The sequence below is a fragment of the Elephantulus edwardii genome, unplaced genomic scaffold (assembly GCF_000299155.1).
Source record: "Elephantulus edwardii isolate Elephantulus edwardi_28Jun2011 unplaced genomic scaffold, EleEdw1.0 scaffold00094, whole genome shotgun sequence".
Lineage (NCBI taxonomy): Eukaryota > Metazoa > Chordata > Mammalia > Macroscelidea > Macroscelididae > Elephantulus > Elephantulus edwardii.
In genome coordinates this window covers 5,893,529-5,911,073 of record NW_006399844.1, presented here as the reverse complement: position 1 = coordinate 5,911,073, position 17,545 = coordinate 5,893,529, and the positions used below count along the sequence as shown (strand labels likewise).

At 34.0% G+C, this 17,545-nt stretch overlaps 1 protein-coding gene across 1 annotated transcript in view; it reads left to right on the top strand.

Moving 5' to 3' along the window:
* NF1 (neurofibromin 1) overlaps positions 1-17,545 on the top strand; it is a 330,500-nt gene that overhangs the window by 125,501 nt on the left and 187,454 nt on the right. Inside the window, exons 6-11 of the mRNA XM_006891069.1 lie at positions 691-848; positions 5,536-5,709; positions 6,179-6,301; positions 6,536-6,610; positions 12,555-12,686; positions 14,789-14,923. Coding sequence (XP_006891131.1) covers positions 691-848; positions 5,536-5,709; positions 6,179-6,301; positions 6,536-6,610; positions 12,555-12,686; positions 14,789-14,923 — 797 coding nt within the window. The remainder of the gene's footprint in view (positions 1-690; positions 849-5,535; positions 5,710-6,178; positions 6,302-6,535; positions 6,611-12,554; positions 12,687-14,788; positions 14,924-17,545) is intronic.

Here is a 17,545-nt window from a genome sequence, read left to right as displayed (position 1 = left end):
ATTGATTCCCCCCCCCCCCTTTTTCTTTTAAGTCGTTATAATGAAGAGAAAAGCCTGTCACTTGCCAGTTTTATTAAGAGGGAATTCCATCTTTATTCACTAACAAATGTCAAAAAGGAAATAGTAAATTTTTTGGTGATACTTTTAAATTGCTCCCAAACTATATGGAGTTTGTATTTTTTTTTTCTTTTTCCCTTGAGCAAATAAAGAAGGTAGAAATTTTGGTTATTTGCTGGCTCTGTGTTGTAAAGAAGCTGTTTTCTTTACTCCAAAACGTTATATTTAGGGAGATGTGCATACAGCAGTAATGTTCTTATCGATGATGTAAAGGTTCTTGGGACACAGTTACAAGAAGAAAATGTAGACTCCTAGGGAGTTTGGTAATTCCCTTTGGGAAGAAGTTCAGTGTTTGTTGCTAGGGTACTTTGCATAACACCTTGCACTTTGGGACTTAACATTTGATTGGCAATACTAAGAAACTTTTCCAAGATAAATGAGAATAGCTCTTCTAACACACAGATAGTACAACCTTAGTTAGCTCCTTACCTGAATGAGTTTATGTAGTTGTTGAAATTAGATTTCAGGTGTATTTACTCTAGCCTTTGGGTTTACAAATAATGCTTTTACTTTAAAGCTAGTTAGTTTCTTGTCATCTAATACTGTAATTTGATGTTTATATTTTCCATGTAGAGTGTGCAGAAAAGCTGTTTGATCTGGTGGATGGGTTTGCTGAAAGCACCAAACGTAAAGCAGCAGTTTGGCCATTACAAATCATTCTGCTTATCTTGTGTCCAGAAATAATCCAGGATATATCTAAAGATGTGGTTGATGAAAACAACATCAACAAGGTGAGGAGGGTCAAATTATTTCTATAATCACAGTTAAGAGCCAGTTTATTTTATTTACACTTAATATTCTTCAAGCAAACTTTATTTCAAGAGACATTTCTAAGTACAGTCCTTTTAGGTCTGTTTGTTGTCCTTAGCAGAGACCTACTCATGTGAAATAGTTTTATTTAGTGGAACAACAATATCATTCACTAATAAAAGATTGAAAACAGTTCTTTAGTTTCATTCTATAACCAGAGAAGACTAAATGATAAATCTGTTATTGTTAATCACAGCTTCTCCAATAATCTTTGCTGACTAGACATCAGCACTTTTATAGTGTAATAATTTTGTGCAGTTACTGTGTTCATTTGGTATTACTGCAATTGTCTGATTATTTGCTTTAGGTATTTTAGAACCATTTTCACAGCATTTTGTATAAAGTTGGACTGCTGTACTGAGATTAGATAGAAAAAGTAATTCTGAAGGACTTTTCTAATTTTTAAATAAGAGATAGTTATTTCTGTTTTTTGTTTTGAATTTCAGTATGCAGTATATTTTGCTAATGCATTTTTCTTTTTCCTTCAATTTTGAAAGAAAATAGGCTTAGCTAATTAAACATGAAATGGGCTCTTGCCTGACTTGCATGTGGGTGGAGATGTTCAAAATCAGCCAGATGATTCAACACTTTGTAAAGCTATTGGATAGGAAATGTATGCATTCAATTAATGAAATGTGGTCATCTTTGTGAACCTTTAATTTTAGGATTCTTCTACACACATAGTTCTGTGTCCTGATTCTTGCATTTTGAGAAAAGTTTTTCACTTGTTAGGTTTTTCCCGGAGTCTTTGAATATAGGGGTTTTGTTTGTTTGTTTCTGCTTATTGGGGGGGGGGGAATCTACATAGGACACTAATGTAAGTTCCTAAATACTCTTAAATGAGTGCATTTTATAATCAGAGCTACGGCTTTCAAAATATTTATTGGTTTTTTGTGTATCTTTTTAGAATTGCTCATTTTCCCATTGCTTTTCTTTTAGTAATTTGTAGGTATATATACTTTTTACTTGTTTATCTTTTAAAATTTCACTTTTCTTTTGCTATTTGCTTGTTTAAAATGTTTTGTCAGATATTTCCTCTTCAAGAGTTAAATCTTTTTTTTTTTGAAATCTGTTTTTCATCTATAAATCTCATCCTTAACAGGGTATCATGCAATGCTTGTGCAACTCTCCCCACTATTTAATTCCAAAACATTTTTTGTCATCTCCAAAAGAAACTCCATACCTGTTAGCAGTCACTTACTCCTTCTTCTCCCATCCCAGCAACACCAATTTATCTTCTGTCTCTCTGAATTTACCCAGTTTTGATATTTCATATAAAAATTGAGTGGTTCCTATCCACCTGTTGCACATAAAAGGTCAGGACTTCTTTAATTCTGGTGATATTATTTTATATTTTTTTCTCCAGAAGCAGTCACTTTTGACCTACACTGGTATTCTTCCAGCCTACTTTTCATATTTTTAAAGATCAAACATTATAACTGGATTGATACAGATAGGTCAGTGATTTTCAGTTAGTTTTTAGACCAGCAGCCCAGCATCACTTGTATGTATACTTTCTAGAAATTCAAAATCATAGACTGAGCTGTAGATCTGCTGATTATTAATTCTAAGAGTGATACCCAGCAAGCAATGTGTGCTTTTTTTGAAGCCCTCCAATTAACTGTGATGAATAGTAAAGTTTGAGAGCCTTTATTGAGATCATGCTGTGTTTAATTGCACTAAAGTGTTCTCCATTTTAATATACGAAAATTTTGATTCCTTAATATATTTACATTCCTTTTTTTTCTCCTACAGATGTTTTATTTTAATTGTGAAAATATAACCCCACAGTAGTTTAACATCTTTTGACTGTATAATTTAGTGGTAGGAATTACAGTAATCATGTTCCAAAATCATCACCTGTAATTTGTTGGTCAGTTTTCCAACACGATAAACAAACGTCACATTTTGTTTCCTCCACAGAGAGATTATCCTTCCACCCTTGTTGTGTACTGTGGAGTTGAGACTGACTCAAGAGTTGACTCTTTCTCAGGTTTTCAGAGGCGGTAAATCTCACAGGAGGAGGTTACTCATCTTGTGAAATAGCTAGTGGATTTATTCCTGAAAACTTGTTGGAGGGTCAGGAATGCGTCAGTTTTTCACTCAACAGCAAAGAGGGAGCAAGTGAGTGAATGTGCGGAATTGCACTCTCAACCTAAAGGCACACAGTTCTTCCAAGGTGCAAGTGATTTTGAACTGCTAGAGGTGCAACATTTGGGGCAGCATTGCAGCTGCCTGTAGATTTCACCACCAGAGCTCCCATTTCATCTAAGAAAGATTAAACAGTATTTACTTGTTTATAATTTTTTCTTTTTGTTATGATTTGAATGAAAGTATACAAAGCAAATTGGCTTGCCATTCAACTAGCCATACAAATTTTGTTTTAGAACTTTAATTATAATTAGATAGCCATATGCTTCTCACTGTCTCCTGGTGATTGTTATTTTTCTTAAAATTAAGAACAACAGCAACACATCTTAATGTGTGTAGAAGTCTTTGCTTAGCTGTGGTTTTTATCTAACCACAATTTTTTATGCTCAATTTACTTTAAATTCAGAGATAAAATTGCTTAAAAGACTTGTACTTTATTAAGGAGTTCTGTCCTCTGATTTGTATGAGTTGGAATCTCACCAGAACATAACAGAACAGCTTTAATTATGTTCATTCTTGAATGTATAAAGTAAATTTAGCCAGGTATTGGCAATTTAGACAACTATGTAATAAAGTATTTCCTTCTGGTACCTACCACCTTCAATTTCTTAGAATATGTGAATTATCACTGTTGAAAGTAAATAATTGTTCTGATTTGTTTCTTTATGCCAATGTAATATATATTAGGTCATTCCTTTAGATGTACCCCTTATTTTCATATTGATTAAAACTTAGCAAGAGAGAATAGCTATGAGTCCAGGAACAAGAGGGGAACATAGGATGAAAAGTGTCTAAAAATAGTCTCTGTACCCTCTTCTTAAATTCAAGCACAACTGAAGTTCTTTATCCTGCATGAAATGTTCCTCACCACCCATTCTTCAGCGCATATGATCTATATTATTTGTCTAGTAAACTTGGTGTATATGTACTCTTAGTATATATATCTGTGGGCTTTTCATCCATAAAGAGGTAAATGGGATTATAGGGAGGCAGCAATCTAACTCTTCTTGCTCCCCTCAAAACCCCACCTTCTTCTCTCATTCTCTGGCTCCTATGTTCACCTCTTGTTCCTGGACTCATAGACCTGTTGCTAAGTTTTAATAAATATGAAAGTAAAGGGTACATCTAAAAGACTGCCCTAATTTCTGTTATGTCAGTGTAAAGAAACACATTAGAACAATTAATTACTTTCAATAGTGATAATCTACATATTCTAAGAAATTGAAGGCTGTACCAAAAGGAAATGCTCTTAAGAGAGGGTGTATTGTTCAAGCCAGGATAATCAAGGACGTAGGAATGGAAATGTATGCTTAGAATAAAGTTTGTTAGGTAGAGAATGGAAGATGGATGCAAGCAATAATAAGAAATAGAAGTTCAGGTGTGAGCAATCTGGAAAATACTGAGCATCAGGTTTGAGTTTAGATGTTATATTGTAGGCAATGGGGAAAGATCCAGAGTTTGGTTAGGAGCGCACCATGCTGTCAGCTGTACCACCAGAGGCCCTTAAAAAGTCCATAGTTGGGAATCAGAATTGTGACAGGCACCATAAATGCTTTGGCTAATGAAGGGCAAGTCCAGAGTGGGAGCCGGCTCAGAGTAAATAAGAGGTTGGCTTTTAATGTGTTACTTTTGAAAATGCTTGTAAGTGGAAATGGGAGATTTTCATTCAAGAGAAGAGCCAGGGGAAGAAAATGAAAAAAATTTTTAGTAGGCTGAGTTTTGCCTTGGAGGCTAGGATTTTGAAGTTCTGTCTCACATACTTTGGGTGTGTGGACAAGGGTATATGGGTCCTTGGAGAAGAACATCGTATTCAGAAGGGTGGAGAGACAGTGCAGGAGAGGAATATTCTGGATGAGATGGATTGATACAGTAACTGGGGTGATAAGGGTAGTTGTGTTGGAGTCAGAGAGACTGGCTCAGGACAGAGCAGGCTTCGAAGCTGCTTTACATAGAGTTGCTATGAGTGACAGGTGACTTGATGGCACATAACAACAACAACAAGCTACAGAGGGGTTGAGATCATTAGAAGGGATAAATTTTTGTGGAACAGACTACCCTGAGTACATCCCTCTTTAAAATAATGAGGGGTGGATATAGCCTGGAGACCAAGTTAAGGACAGAACTGCCTGGAACACAGGCCATAGTAGGTGATGTTACAAATTAAAAGATAATATTTCAAAAGAGATTAAGACTAACTGAATTGAATTGTGGAGGAGTCTACTGCCTTGATTAGCAAGGGACTGTTTCTGTTTTTGTTTCTTTGGTAATTAATTAAAAAAAGTGGAGAATATTCTGTTTGGATTTGAGAAACATTTAACTTATGAAATTGAAAACTATGTACATATATTCTTTATCATATAATTTATAGTGACTGATAATTAGATTTCTAAATAAAGAAATCGTTATCCGCTAAAAGAAACTAAAGATTCTCTATTATTGTTTGCTTGAATTCTGTAGAAATTGTTTTTGGACAGTCTGCGGAAAGCACTTGCTGGTCATGGAGGAAGCAGGCAGCTGACGGAAAGTGCTGCAATTGCGTGTGTCAAACTGTGTAAAGCAAGTACTTACATCAATTGGGAAGATAACTCTGTCATTTTCCTACTAGTTCAGTCCATGGTAGTTGATCTTAAGGTAAGATATTTATTATATCTCTGCTACAAATTTTAAGAAAATACTTTCAGTATCATTATTATATCTAAGATCACTGCTAACACTAAAATTCTGGATCTTGCTTGATACTGTTACTGTGTTCATCAGCCTAAATAAAGTGATTTAGAGTGTTGGAGGGGGGATGTCAAGCAAAAAATACACACACAGAATGAATCACTTTTCTTAAGTTAGCATAATTAAACTGATTGATGTTTAAAATAATGTGGAAATTATTGTCTGTAAGGAATTATGTGGCATAGTGAGAATTTTATCAGACCTTATCAGACTGATGAATTACAGTGTGTATTTGGTGTTTCTCCTGGCAACTCTGTGTTACTGTCATTTCTGAATGATGTATGGACCATGACATGGGTATATGCTATATATAAAAAAAACAAACCAAATCATGTATTTGTTTAAAGACTTCTATTTTCTGTTGGGATTTTTACAGAACTTGCTTTTTAATCCAAGTAAACCATTTTCAAGAGGTAGTCAGCCAGCAGATGTGGATCTAATGATTGACTGTCTTGTTTCTTGCTTTCGAATAAGCCCTCACAACAACCAACACTTTAAGGTGAGAGCATTGGTTTTGGTCTTGGTATGTCTGTTGATGCTGTTACCATTGCAGTGGAAAGACTGGCAAGATGAATACCTTTATCACTATTTCTCAAAGATGCTGATTTTAAGACCTTACTTAGGAATATTCTTTTCTTAAAAGCACATGTCTTTTTTTGCTGTTCTTTTTTTCTCTTTATGTGTCTGAATTTTTTCCTATGGAAATAATCCTTTTTTTTTACCCCTTCCATAGATCTGCCTGGCTCAGAATTCCCCTTCTACATTTCACTATGTGTTGGTAAATTCACTCCATCGAATTATCACCAATGTAAGTCGACACGGTATTGCTAAATTACTTAAAAAAATCCCTTTTCCTTCCATCCCCTCAACCACCTCACTCAACTTTTTCTCTTTCTCCTTCCCTTTGTTTCAAGAAAAAGGCTCGTGGTTTCCATAAAAGTTTCTAAACATAGACAGTTGTATGTAAAGATTTTGTAAAGAGTATTGTATCTGATAAACTGATATAAATTATATTTCTCATATTCATTCTTGACCTTAGAACTCTTGTTTACTCTTAGAACTCTTGAATATAGTGTTAGTAGGATCCTTCAGAAAGATTAAACTTGAAACACTTTATTTATATCAAATGCTCTTGAGAAGAAAACCAGTGAAATATTTATATCCCTAAGCTGTTTTAATACTCTTAGTCTTTTTTTTCTTTAATACTTAGTCTTTTCTCACCATTTGATACAACTTGACTTGTTGCCTTACATTTAAGTTAAAAAAAATAGTAATAATTATGTTGTTGACCTTTCTAATACATTTACAAAGTGTTGAGGACTACTTGATCATATTTTTCAGTTCTCCTTAGACAAAATGAGGTTTTAACACACTTAAAAACAGGTATCACAGGATTAAAAAAAATTAGAATAAAGGAGTACATTAAAGGTACTTGTGAACCTTTGACTTTGATAGATCTATTTGAAGTTGTATTTTGAAGTGTTGTCTTCTATAATTCCATTTTCATTTATAGATAGGAGCTGTAGTAGCCTAGTGGATAGGGAGTTGAATAATCCAAAGCTGGTGGTTCAAATCTGCCAGCTCCTCTGAAGGAGAAAGATGGGCAGTCTTCTCCCATGTGACATTTTTTGCCTCTGAAAACAAACTGGAGTGTCAGCTGTGAGTTGGTTCTGACTCAAACAGCAATAGTTGTTTTACTCTGGTTATAGATTAGTCCAACTTAGAGTGAAAATTGATCAGCTTTTCTTTTTCAAAAAATATTTATTATTGATAACATTTGTATCATTTATAATAAAATTGCATTTTAAGAATATCTTAGTAAAAGTGTTTTATCTTCATTTACCTTGGATGTTTTGATTTAAATCCTATACTGCCCACTTATTGTATGAAATGTTCCTGCAGGGGAACATTAACTCAAGATAAAGCTCCTTAGTTACATGGTTAGTTTTGCTCAGTGAGGTGGTAGCATTTTGGACAGGATAGTCCTTTATTGGCCCCAGCTGTCTTATACATTCCAGGGTTTTAGCATCCCGGGTCTCCAGTTCATTAAATGTCAATTGTGCTGTAATCCCACTCTCCCCAATTCTTCAGTATGAAGAATCAAAAGGAAGTTTCCAAGCATTCCTTGGAAAGAATGATAGCTTTCTCAGTTGAGCATCACTGAGTTAAATTATAGCTAGAAGTAATATTAAATATTAGTTGTTCCAAAAGGAAAAGTTTAATGAGTCTGATTTTAGTAAGATATATTTGTAGCAAAACATTTTAAAAATTGCTCTGTTTTTGTCAGTATAATATGCCAGTGTTATCCCTGGGTGGGCAAATTGGTAACACCCTCAGCTGCTAACCAAGAGGTTAAAATTTCAAGTTTATCTAGAAATTTCTTGGAAGAAAGGCCTGGCGATCTACTTCTGAAAGAATCAGCCACTGAAAATCCTGTGGGGCACAGTTCTCTTCTGAAACACCTCTGGGTTGCCTTGAGTCATATTAACTCACTGGCAGCTGGTTAAGGATCTGGTACATTGTACTCTTGAACTTTATTGTCAAAACCTTAAAAAAATACGTATATTAATTTCCTTGTCCAGGCTTATGTATAATTCAGAAAGATAATATTTTCTCCACACCTTTGGCTCATAATTTAAAAAAAAGCCATTTATTAGAGGGACTAGTTTTACATAAGTGCTTAATTTTTTTGCTTAAACCCAAGTATATACTTTTGATCCTTTGTGGCTAGCTACTTTAATTATGAAATATTTTTGTGTCTACAATTGAATATATAGAGCACTTTCAAGCATGGACTTGGCACTGCTGTAAGTGGCTGAGCTGCTCCTTTCTGGGTTTAAAGCATGCCTGGAGTGTTACTTCATGCATGCCTCGGTGTACCTGGTGAAAGTGATTGTGCATCCTTCCAGACTCTGATAAATACTGCATGTGTGAAAGTGTAGTTTGTCTATATCAGCAATCAAATCAGTATGAAAATCTAAGAAGAAACTGTTGACTCGTTTTTAAAATACTAAGCATCAACAAAATACTTGTAAAGGAAAACAGATTTATTGAGTCTATAAAGTATCTTTTAAAGTTATACTTTATAAAATGATACTTTATTATTGTAGTTTCTTATTAGTTTCCTCCTCCCCTTTGGTGTGAGATGAATAGATATTGAATCTGAAGTACTTTCTGATCTCAAAGTAAAAATGTAAATTAAAAATGCAAATTTGTAGAACTGACTTTATAAACATCTAACTGGACAATTATGACATAGGAATTTTTTCTTGGATAATTTGACACCTGATTTTAAATTTATTAATAATGTAAGGTTTTTTCAAAATGATTCTTGGTTCAATACACCTCATAAACTCTCCTCTTCATTGTTCTCCCCCCCCCAAATAATAATTTTTATTTATCATTATTAAAAGTCTGAATTTTAAACAGATTCTTGAACTGGCGGCTCATAGACATCAGCTTGTTCAACTTTAGCACCTGTCTCATCTCCAGTAGCTTCTCCAGAGATACTACCTTCACCATGAAGCTCCATGAGTTTGCCCAGTTCAAACTTCGGCTTCTTTAGCATTTTTACTTTTCTAACAAATACGTCATGGAGAGAATAGATAGACTGGCAAGCCTTTTCTATGTCTTTCCCAATGCTCTTTGGGATAAATTTATTGACCACCTCTTTCAAGTAATTTGTCTGCACCTCTCGGGTCATGATTTCCATCATTTTCCTCCGAATTTGGCGGACCTGTTGGTGCTGAACATAAGTTGTATTCCGAATCTGATTGTTGTGTTTTTGTAAAACCAACACAAAATAGATGAAGCAAATAACCATTGGTAGTCTTGACATCAACATGAGTTTCAATCATGGTCTGCCATTTTTTGATCAAGAAACAAACACATTTTGTCACGAGTAAGATCCATGCTATGGAAGTTGGTGAGGCAGTTTTTGCCTTGAACATCCTCAGTAATTAGCATGAATTTTCTAAATGCAACCTCATCATTTTGCAAATCAGCAAGGCTCACTTCAAAAACATGACCCTTGAGTTCACCAGAGGCAATTTTGGTTCCTTGAGTCCTTGTGACAAGTGTCTTCCCAATATTTCTTCTATTGAGCATAGCTGGCGTCTTTACATCACACCAATTTTTCTTAGAAAATGGATCCACCACTTTGTTCTTGGCTCCTTTTTTGCCATCTTTTGTAAGGCACTTGATCTTGCCAACTGCCATGGTGGTGCTGAGCTCTTTATTGTTCTTTAGCCAGTTCACAGTTGTTTCAAATTATTACATTCTCAAATAAGATTAAAATCTCATGGATATATTTTGAAGGTTTATTTAAGAGTAGTAATGACGTTTAAAGTTTTGTTTGCTCCTTTTGTGAAGCATCCACAAACTTAATTTATAAATGCTGTGTTTAGATCTACAATACACTATTATATTTTCTTAGGGCCTTTATAAAGCTTATTAGGTGTTTTCTTAAACTAAGTTTTTAGCAGTTTCTAAAATGGTGATTGTAATATTACCGTCACTTTTTTATTATAGCACATGTCAGTGCTAAATTATAGGTACCAGATTAATGTTCTGTACACAGTGACTTTAACAGTGACCTTGAGCATATCAGAGATGGTGAGGATGTTGCAGCCAAATTCTCATCTGCTCTTCATAGGGTTACTATGAATTGTAGTTGCCTGGCACCTAACAACAAGAGGAATCAAAAAGTGAATCATAATGGACTTATTTTCAATTAAATTAGATACATTATTCTAATCAAGAGACTAAAATAATTTACATGTTTATAAGCCACATATTTAGCTGTCACTGATAGAACGGCTGCTGCCATCCTCAGTGGAATATCAGTGCTGTCCTCAGTGGAGATGATTTCTTTTTACTGAAACGTTTTTATTGACAATTATTTTGGAATCATGAATTTTTATTTAACTATCCTCTTGAAAAATTGCTTCAGAGTTTACTTAATGTTTTCAAGACCAAAATGAAAATAAGTACATTAGTTTCAAAAAGGACACATTTCAAAATGTGTCAGCTCAAAAATAACAACAGTATCCTACTAAATTATACTGGTAAAATTTTTACCAGCTACATGATGCAAAATATTAAATATAAAATCATTTTATAGGGTGCACCTGGTCTCACAGTACAATTTCAGCAGCTGTGGAAATGATTCAGGGGCCAGGATGTTATATGAGCTAGATAACGTTCAGTTAATTAGCTTCTGACAAAATATTATAAAGTTGACAAGGTTAAGGGAACTCTCACACAGTGTACTTTATAATTCTGCTTTGTATTACTTTAATTTTATTGATACAAATTATAAGTGATGTTATATATAGAAAACAAGTTGTATTTTGAGTGGATAAAGGGAGCCAGATGACCAAATTTCCTAAAGTTTGAAGAATTGTTTATATATCCAAACTCTCAAAAAAAAAAAAAAGACGGAAAAGTTATCAGTTAATTAAAATGTAAAAAAACCCTAAAACTATCATTTTTAGGACATTGTGTAAGTAAAATAAAAGTTAAAGGAAATTCCATAAACAATGATAATGTACTCAAAATCTGTTTATTTATTTACAGCTTTAGGATCGCTACCTGAATAGTGTTTAGTATAAAAATTATATACCATAAATTGGTTGATGTTTCATTATCTAACAATTTCTAATAACAAAGTTCTGTATTCTAGTGCTGTAACCTAATTCTACTCAAAATACTCTGGGAATTAGGTATAAGGAAATTAAATGTTGAGAATTTAACTAGCTTAGTGTTGAATAAGAAGGAATCTACAAGTAAGATTTGAAGTCACTAAATATCTTAACTGTCATCTAACGTATGTATTAAAATTATTCTTTCTGATATTTCTTATATAGGGATAGTGTAAATGGAAAGCTGTATTCTAAGTTGCTCAATTTCAAGTATATCTACCACATAAGAGAAAAATCATTTGATTGTTTTTGTATTAACTGATCAATAAAATGTATAGACTTAGTGATTTTCATAATATGCTAATTCACTGGTTTTTTAAATAAAAAGTTACACTATAAAATAGAAACTAGAACTTAGTTATCAAAAGAAACCCAGGAAATTAGTTACTGAAGTTGAGCAGATAATGCTAAAATAGAAAAAAATATATTTGCTTCAAAATAATTCCTTTAAAAAATGTTTCGCTTTGATCAGTTTGTCCTTGTTTGTGATTGTTAGTCTTCCATGTATTGTGCCATCACTACATACCTAATTATAATTAGAGGTTCACTAATAGCTTTATATCATTTACTAATTTCATGTTGTAATTATCATTGTTTGTAAGCATATAAGCAATGGTCTGCTACATATTCTTTGAACATTGTGTTGAACCACTAATCTCTTTTAAATCTTTGACAATAACATTCTCTTAACCATGAAGAGATATACTATATGTGCACAGATGTTGGAAATGTATAAAGTATTAAACCACAACAGAAAAATTGGCTACATACAGCCTTCCAAAGATTTCGTTTTCAGATTCACTAACTTACCAATGAGAAAATCACTATTATCACTTATACCCATGTTCATGGATTGCTTGTCTTATTAGTTAAAAGAAAATTTATGGCTTATTGAATTAAAGATACTGTTGGAAGACTTTGGAAATTATCATGTGTGTTTGCATGATATTAGAAAATTTCTGACCAAAGGAAACCACAGTGATAGCCTGAGGATATTACTCACACAAGTTTGTACTTTTCCTCCCTCATAATCTTTCTCGTTTTCTCCAGTCTGCATTGGATTGGTGGCCTAAGATTGATGCAGTCTATTGTCATTCAGTTGAACTTCGAAATATGTTTGGGGAAACACTGCATAAAGCTGTGCAGGGTTGTGGAGCACACCCAGCAATACGCATGGCGCCGGTAAGATTTGTCATGAGCTTTGAATCTCATTTTCTTCCCTTTACATTTTTGGTTTCTTCATCTCATTCCTGCTATTTTGATTCTTTTAGAAAATCAAATTTATTACTTTCTTCCTAGAAATCTTTGAGTATGTTGTATACTGAAATACTGTTGCAGTGTTAGTAAATGGTACTTGTTTTCCACTATTTGAAAGTGAACTGAGCCAAAAGTAAGCTTTTTAAAGGAACTTCCTTACTCAGCTGTTAAAATCTTAATGTTACCTTCTTAGTTTCTTTTTTTATTTATGATTGTTGTTGATTGCCTTCGAGTCAAGCACGACTCATAGCAACCCTATGAACAAAAGTCCTGAAGCCCCTCTACAACTATTAACATTTACCAAAAAGTTCATAGAGTTTTTGGAGGCAAGTTATTTAGGAAGTGGATGCCACTCCTGCTTCCTCACATTTTGATCATAAATAAGAGAAGCTGACTTCTGGATTAAAGTGAATATTCCTTGAATGCTTTTATTCATTGGATGCACAAAAAATTAGGTGTAAAAAATAAAATCTTAAATTATTTATATAAAAGGAAAGAAACTTCATATTTCAGCATTTTTACTTTTGGTACGTTTGGTAAAACATTTTCCTTGAAACTGTAAATATGAAAAAACTCAAAAGCGTAATTGCCATCGAATTGGAATGAACTCCTAACTGACCTTCCAGCAAGTTTTCACAGGCTGTAAATTGCATGAGAAGTTGCCCATGTTTTTCCCATGAAGCAACAAGATTTGAACCACTTGCCTTAGGGTTGTTAATACGACCCAGTCTCTTTTCCACTATGCATAGCAAAAGCGAACAGTAATTTACTGATTACCTTCTATAGCAATGCTTTTGAGTATAAATGTGCCCTGTAGCTGTTTTTCCTCTCGGAGGACCAAAAACTTTGAGTGTTCTTTGACATAATAACAGTTGTACTTCTCACATTTGACTTGGAGATTAGGTGTTGTATGTTATAGAAATCCATCTCAATTTTTTTGTTTGAAAGACAACCTTGTTTACTGCATTTTTTTATTATAGATGCATAGTTATTTTACCGTCAGTATTTGCATATGTGTTCATATAAAGGTATATATGTAAAAACCAGAAACATAAGTTAGGCATAGAGTGTAATAGTGGGTTTTTTAAAAAAATAATTTCCATAATTAATTATTTTAGTTCACCGGAATATCTTCATAGGAAACTCTGGTGGCTTAGTGGTAAGGAGTTGCTCTGATAACCCAAAGGCATGTGGTTTGAATCTACCAGCTGCTCTGCCAGAGGAAGAAGATGGGCAGTTGTATCCTCCTGTATGATTAACGCCACCTGAAAACCCCCTGGAGGGTCAGTGATGAATCATTTCTGACTTGATGGCACATAACAACATCTTCATAGTTGAACTTATTTTCCATGATTTAATCTCTCTCAAAGAATTCTTTCTCTGTTTTATGAATGTTATTTGGGCAGAGTCATTCTGACTTGAAAGAGATAGAATGCCACTAAAGAAAAAAAAAACTCAAGAGTTAAACTGTTAGATATCAACTATATAATGTGGTTCCTCAATTCTCTGAAGCATATGTTTTTACCTGTAAGGAATGTACCCATCTTTTATAGCATCTTAAAATTTTTCATACTTTATGATAAATAGAATAATCTACCTTATTAATATTGTTATGGATTCTGTAAATGGTACTAAGGGGTAAGTTTTGTTCAGTAAGTTGACCAGCTTATGTATTTGTGAGAGCTACAAACCAGACATTTTCCTCCCTAATATTTTCACAATTTAGAAAATTAATTTTTATATAGGCATCAACCTGAAAAGAAGATGTTTAGTATGCTGACAGATTTCACTTAAACTTGTTAGATAGATTATATAGAAATAAATGCTGCAAAAAGAATTTTTGGGTTTTTTACACTTAAGAATATTTATCTTCTACTTATTGAATGTTTGCTAGCATGAAAGTTCTGTTCCCATTTCCTGAGGTTTTATTTTTTTTAAAACAATGGATTTATTTTAAGGAGTGGGTTAACTATTATTTTTGAAATTGCTGTTTCTTAAATGCTATCATATTTTGGTTTTGTTTTTAGAGTCTTACATTTAAAGAAAAAGTGACAAGCCTTAAATTTAAAGAAAAACCTACAGATCTGGAGACAAGAAGTTACAAGTACCTTCTCTTGTCCATGGTGAAATTAATTCATGCAGATCCGAAACTCCTGCTTTGTGTAAGTATACTGTATGACATGCCTGAAAATAACCTGTACTAAAGCAGTTTGTTTTAACAGATATGCCAGCAAGAGGAGATAATTTTTACCTGATGAGTACTTACCCTTGGTTTTTATCTAAACCAAAGCTTTGTCCTAAAGAAGACTATATGACTTGGTCACAATTCATAACCTCCTTTCTTCATTTCCCTTATCATTAAACTAACATGTGTTTGTAAGATCCTCTGTTCCTAGGTTGTATATTAGTCAGGCATACCCCTGGGGTGGGTGGTAAGGGTGACAGTTGATGACCCAATGGTAAATCACAGTATTACACAGACTATTTAAAAAGAAAAAAATTAGCCAGTTGCTGGTGCTAAGCAATTTAGATTTTTCTGTTCTCCTTTCTTCTTATTAAGAGCCTTCTACTATTTCTGCCTTTGCCTACAAATTCTGTATTAGAAGGAGCTAAAAGTTGAGTGTGATTAGTGATTATTTAGTGCTATAATTCTACTCTTTTTTTCCTCAGCTGGTAGTAGACTCCTGAGAACATAGTTCTGATACAGAGTAATTAGGAACTAACAGATATAAAAGATCTGGAGACAGATTACTTTCTAGCTACTTCCCATCTTTATCTGTGCTTTAGTTCTCATTTGTAATAATGAGTTAATTCTCATTCCTATCTTCTTGTTGTATGCTGTCGTAGGAATCCACCCATAGCTAACTCTCAGTGAGTTTTCAGAGACAGTAAGTTACATGGAAAGAGATAAAGAAGATTGTGATTCAGTATTTTAGGTATTTTAGGAACAATACCTAGCATATAATGTTAGCTGTTGAGTCGACTGTGTCACATAGCAACCCACTGGACAACAGGTCTATACCTTGCCCTATCTTTCTCCATTCTCATGGTCTCTGTCCTGGTCAAGCCCATTGTGGTAGTCACTGTGCCAGTCCATCTTGTGGAGGGTTGTCTTCTCTTTTGCTAACTTTATACTTTTCCCAACATATTGTCTCTCCAAGGACTGGTTCCTCCTGAAAATATGCCCAAAATTCGTGAGGTGACATTTCACCATCCTTGGCTTTAAGGAGCACTGTGTTTGCATTTCTTTCAAGACATGTTTGTTTGTTCTTTTGGCAGTCTAATATATATTCAGTACTCTTTTGTCAACACCACAACTCAAACATTGATTCTTCTGTCATCTTTACTCATTGTCTGACTTTCATATGTGTAGAGAACAATTGAAAATACTGTTACTTGAATTATCCTCATCTTTAAACTGAGGTCATTGCTCTTTAGAATTTTAGAGAGTTCCTTGACAAGAGATTGTGCCAGTGCAGCACATGTTTTTATTTCTTGACTGCTGCTACCATGGTTATTTATTGTAGACCAAGTGAAACGAAATTACTGACAGCTTAACTCTTCTCTCCATCAGAATGTTGCCTATTTGTCCAGTGGCGAGAATTTTTGTCTTCTTGATGTTGAGGAAGATGTATCTCATCTAGAAGACTGTAGTCTTTGATATTCTGCAGCAAGTGTTTCTCTGCAAGCAAGGTTGTGTCACCTGCATTAACAAAATTGTTAATAAGTCTTCCTCCAACTCTATGATTGTGTTCTTCGTCATAATAAGCACTAAATAAGTCTTGGCAATTACTACAATTAATAAAATATATTGGCATTAATAATAATAATAATGTTAAAAATATAAAAGTTATATGTTGTGGGGTTCATAAGAAATGCTTTAACTTTTGTTGAGGTTTCCAATCCTTGAAACAATTTCTTAAAAAAAATAGTGAGGTTTGGGTTCTTTTTGTTTTACTGCTTTGTTTAGCAGAAGGTTTCATAAGGTTCTTACTTCAAAATTTAATGTCTGTGCTTTTAAGAGTTTTATGAACCCCCGCATTTTTTTAAAAAAAATGTCTGTGAGGGAGCTCTGGTCTAGTGGCAAGAAGCTGCACTGCAATCCCAGAGGTACGTGATTCGAATCCACCAGATGCTCTGCTGGAGAAGGAGGGGCAATCTCCTCCTGTACCAGTCAGATCTGATTTGATGGTACATTCAAAAATAATAAAATAAAAAAAAATATAATAAGAAAAAAAGTTGTCTGTGCAAGTAGTTGTTTTCACGGGGAAAGACCACAGAGATTCTAAAAAGAATATAAGATCCCAACCAACTTAAGATATTTTTAACTTCCTGAAGAACTGATCTATATCTGGGATACTGAGTGAATCCAGTAGATTGAGCAAAGTAGAACTTTGTTGTGGAAAAATGTCAAAAAGTCAATCAGTGAAAAGATCGCCCTAAATCCTTTCTCCGCTCTTCCCATTGTGTTTTGTTACACAAATTATTTGTGTTGATATTGCTACTGATTCATGAGTATAGTTCAGGTGCAAAGAATATACCAAATTCTTGGTGTCATTCGCTTAATGGGTCTTCTTCAAAAGGCAAGAGTTTCCTGAAACCTGCAGCGTCCCTTTCCAGCAGGAAGTAGCTAAGAGAATACGCCGTCCCCTTTTCCTTATGGATCAGAGTGAATTCTCTCTCAGGGAGGAGTGATAGGGAATGGCAAAGGACACACTGACAAAGGAGATTAATCAGAACTGGCTTTGACAAGCACTGTGGCAATTGGACAATTAAAACAGACT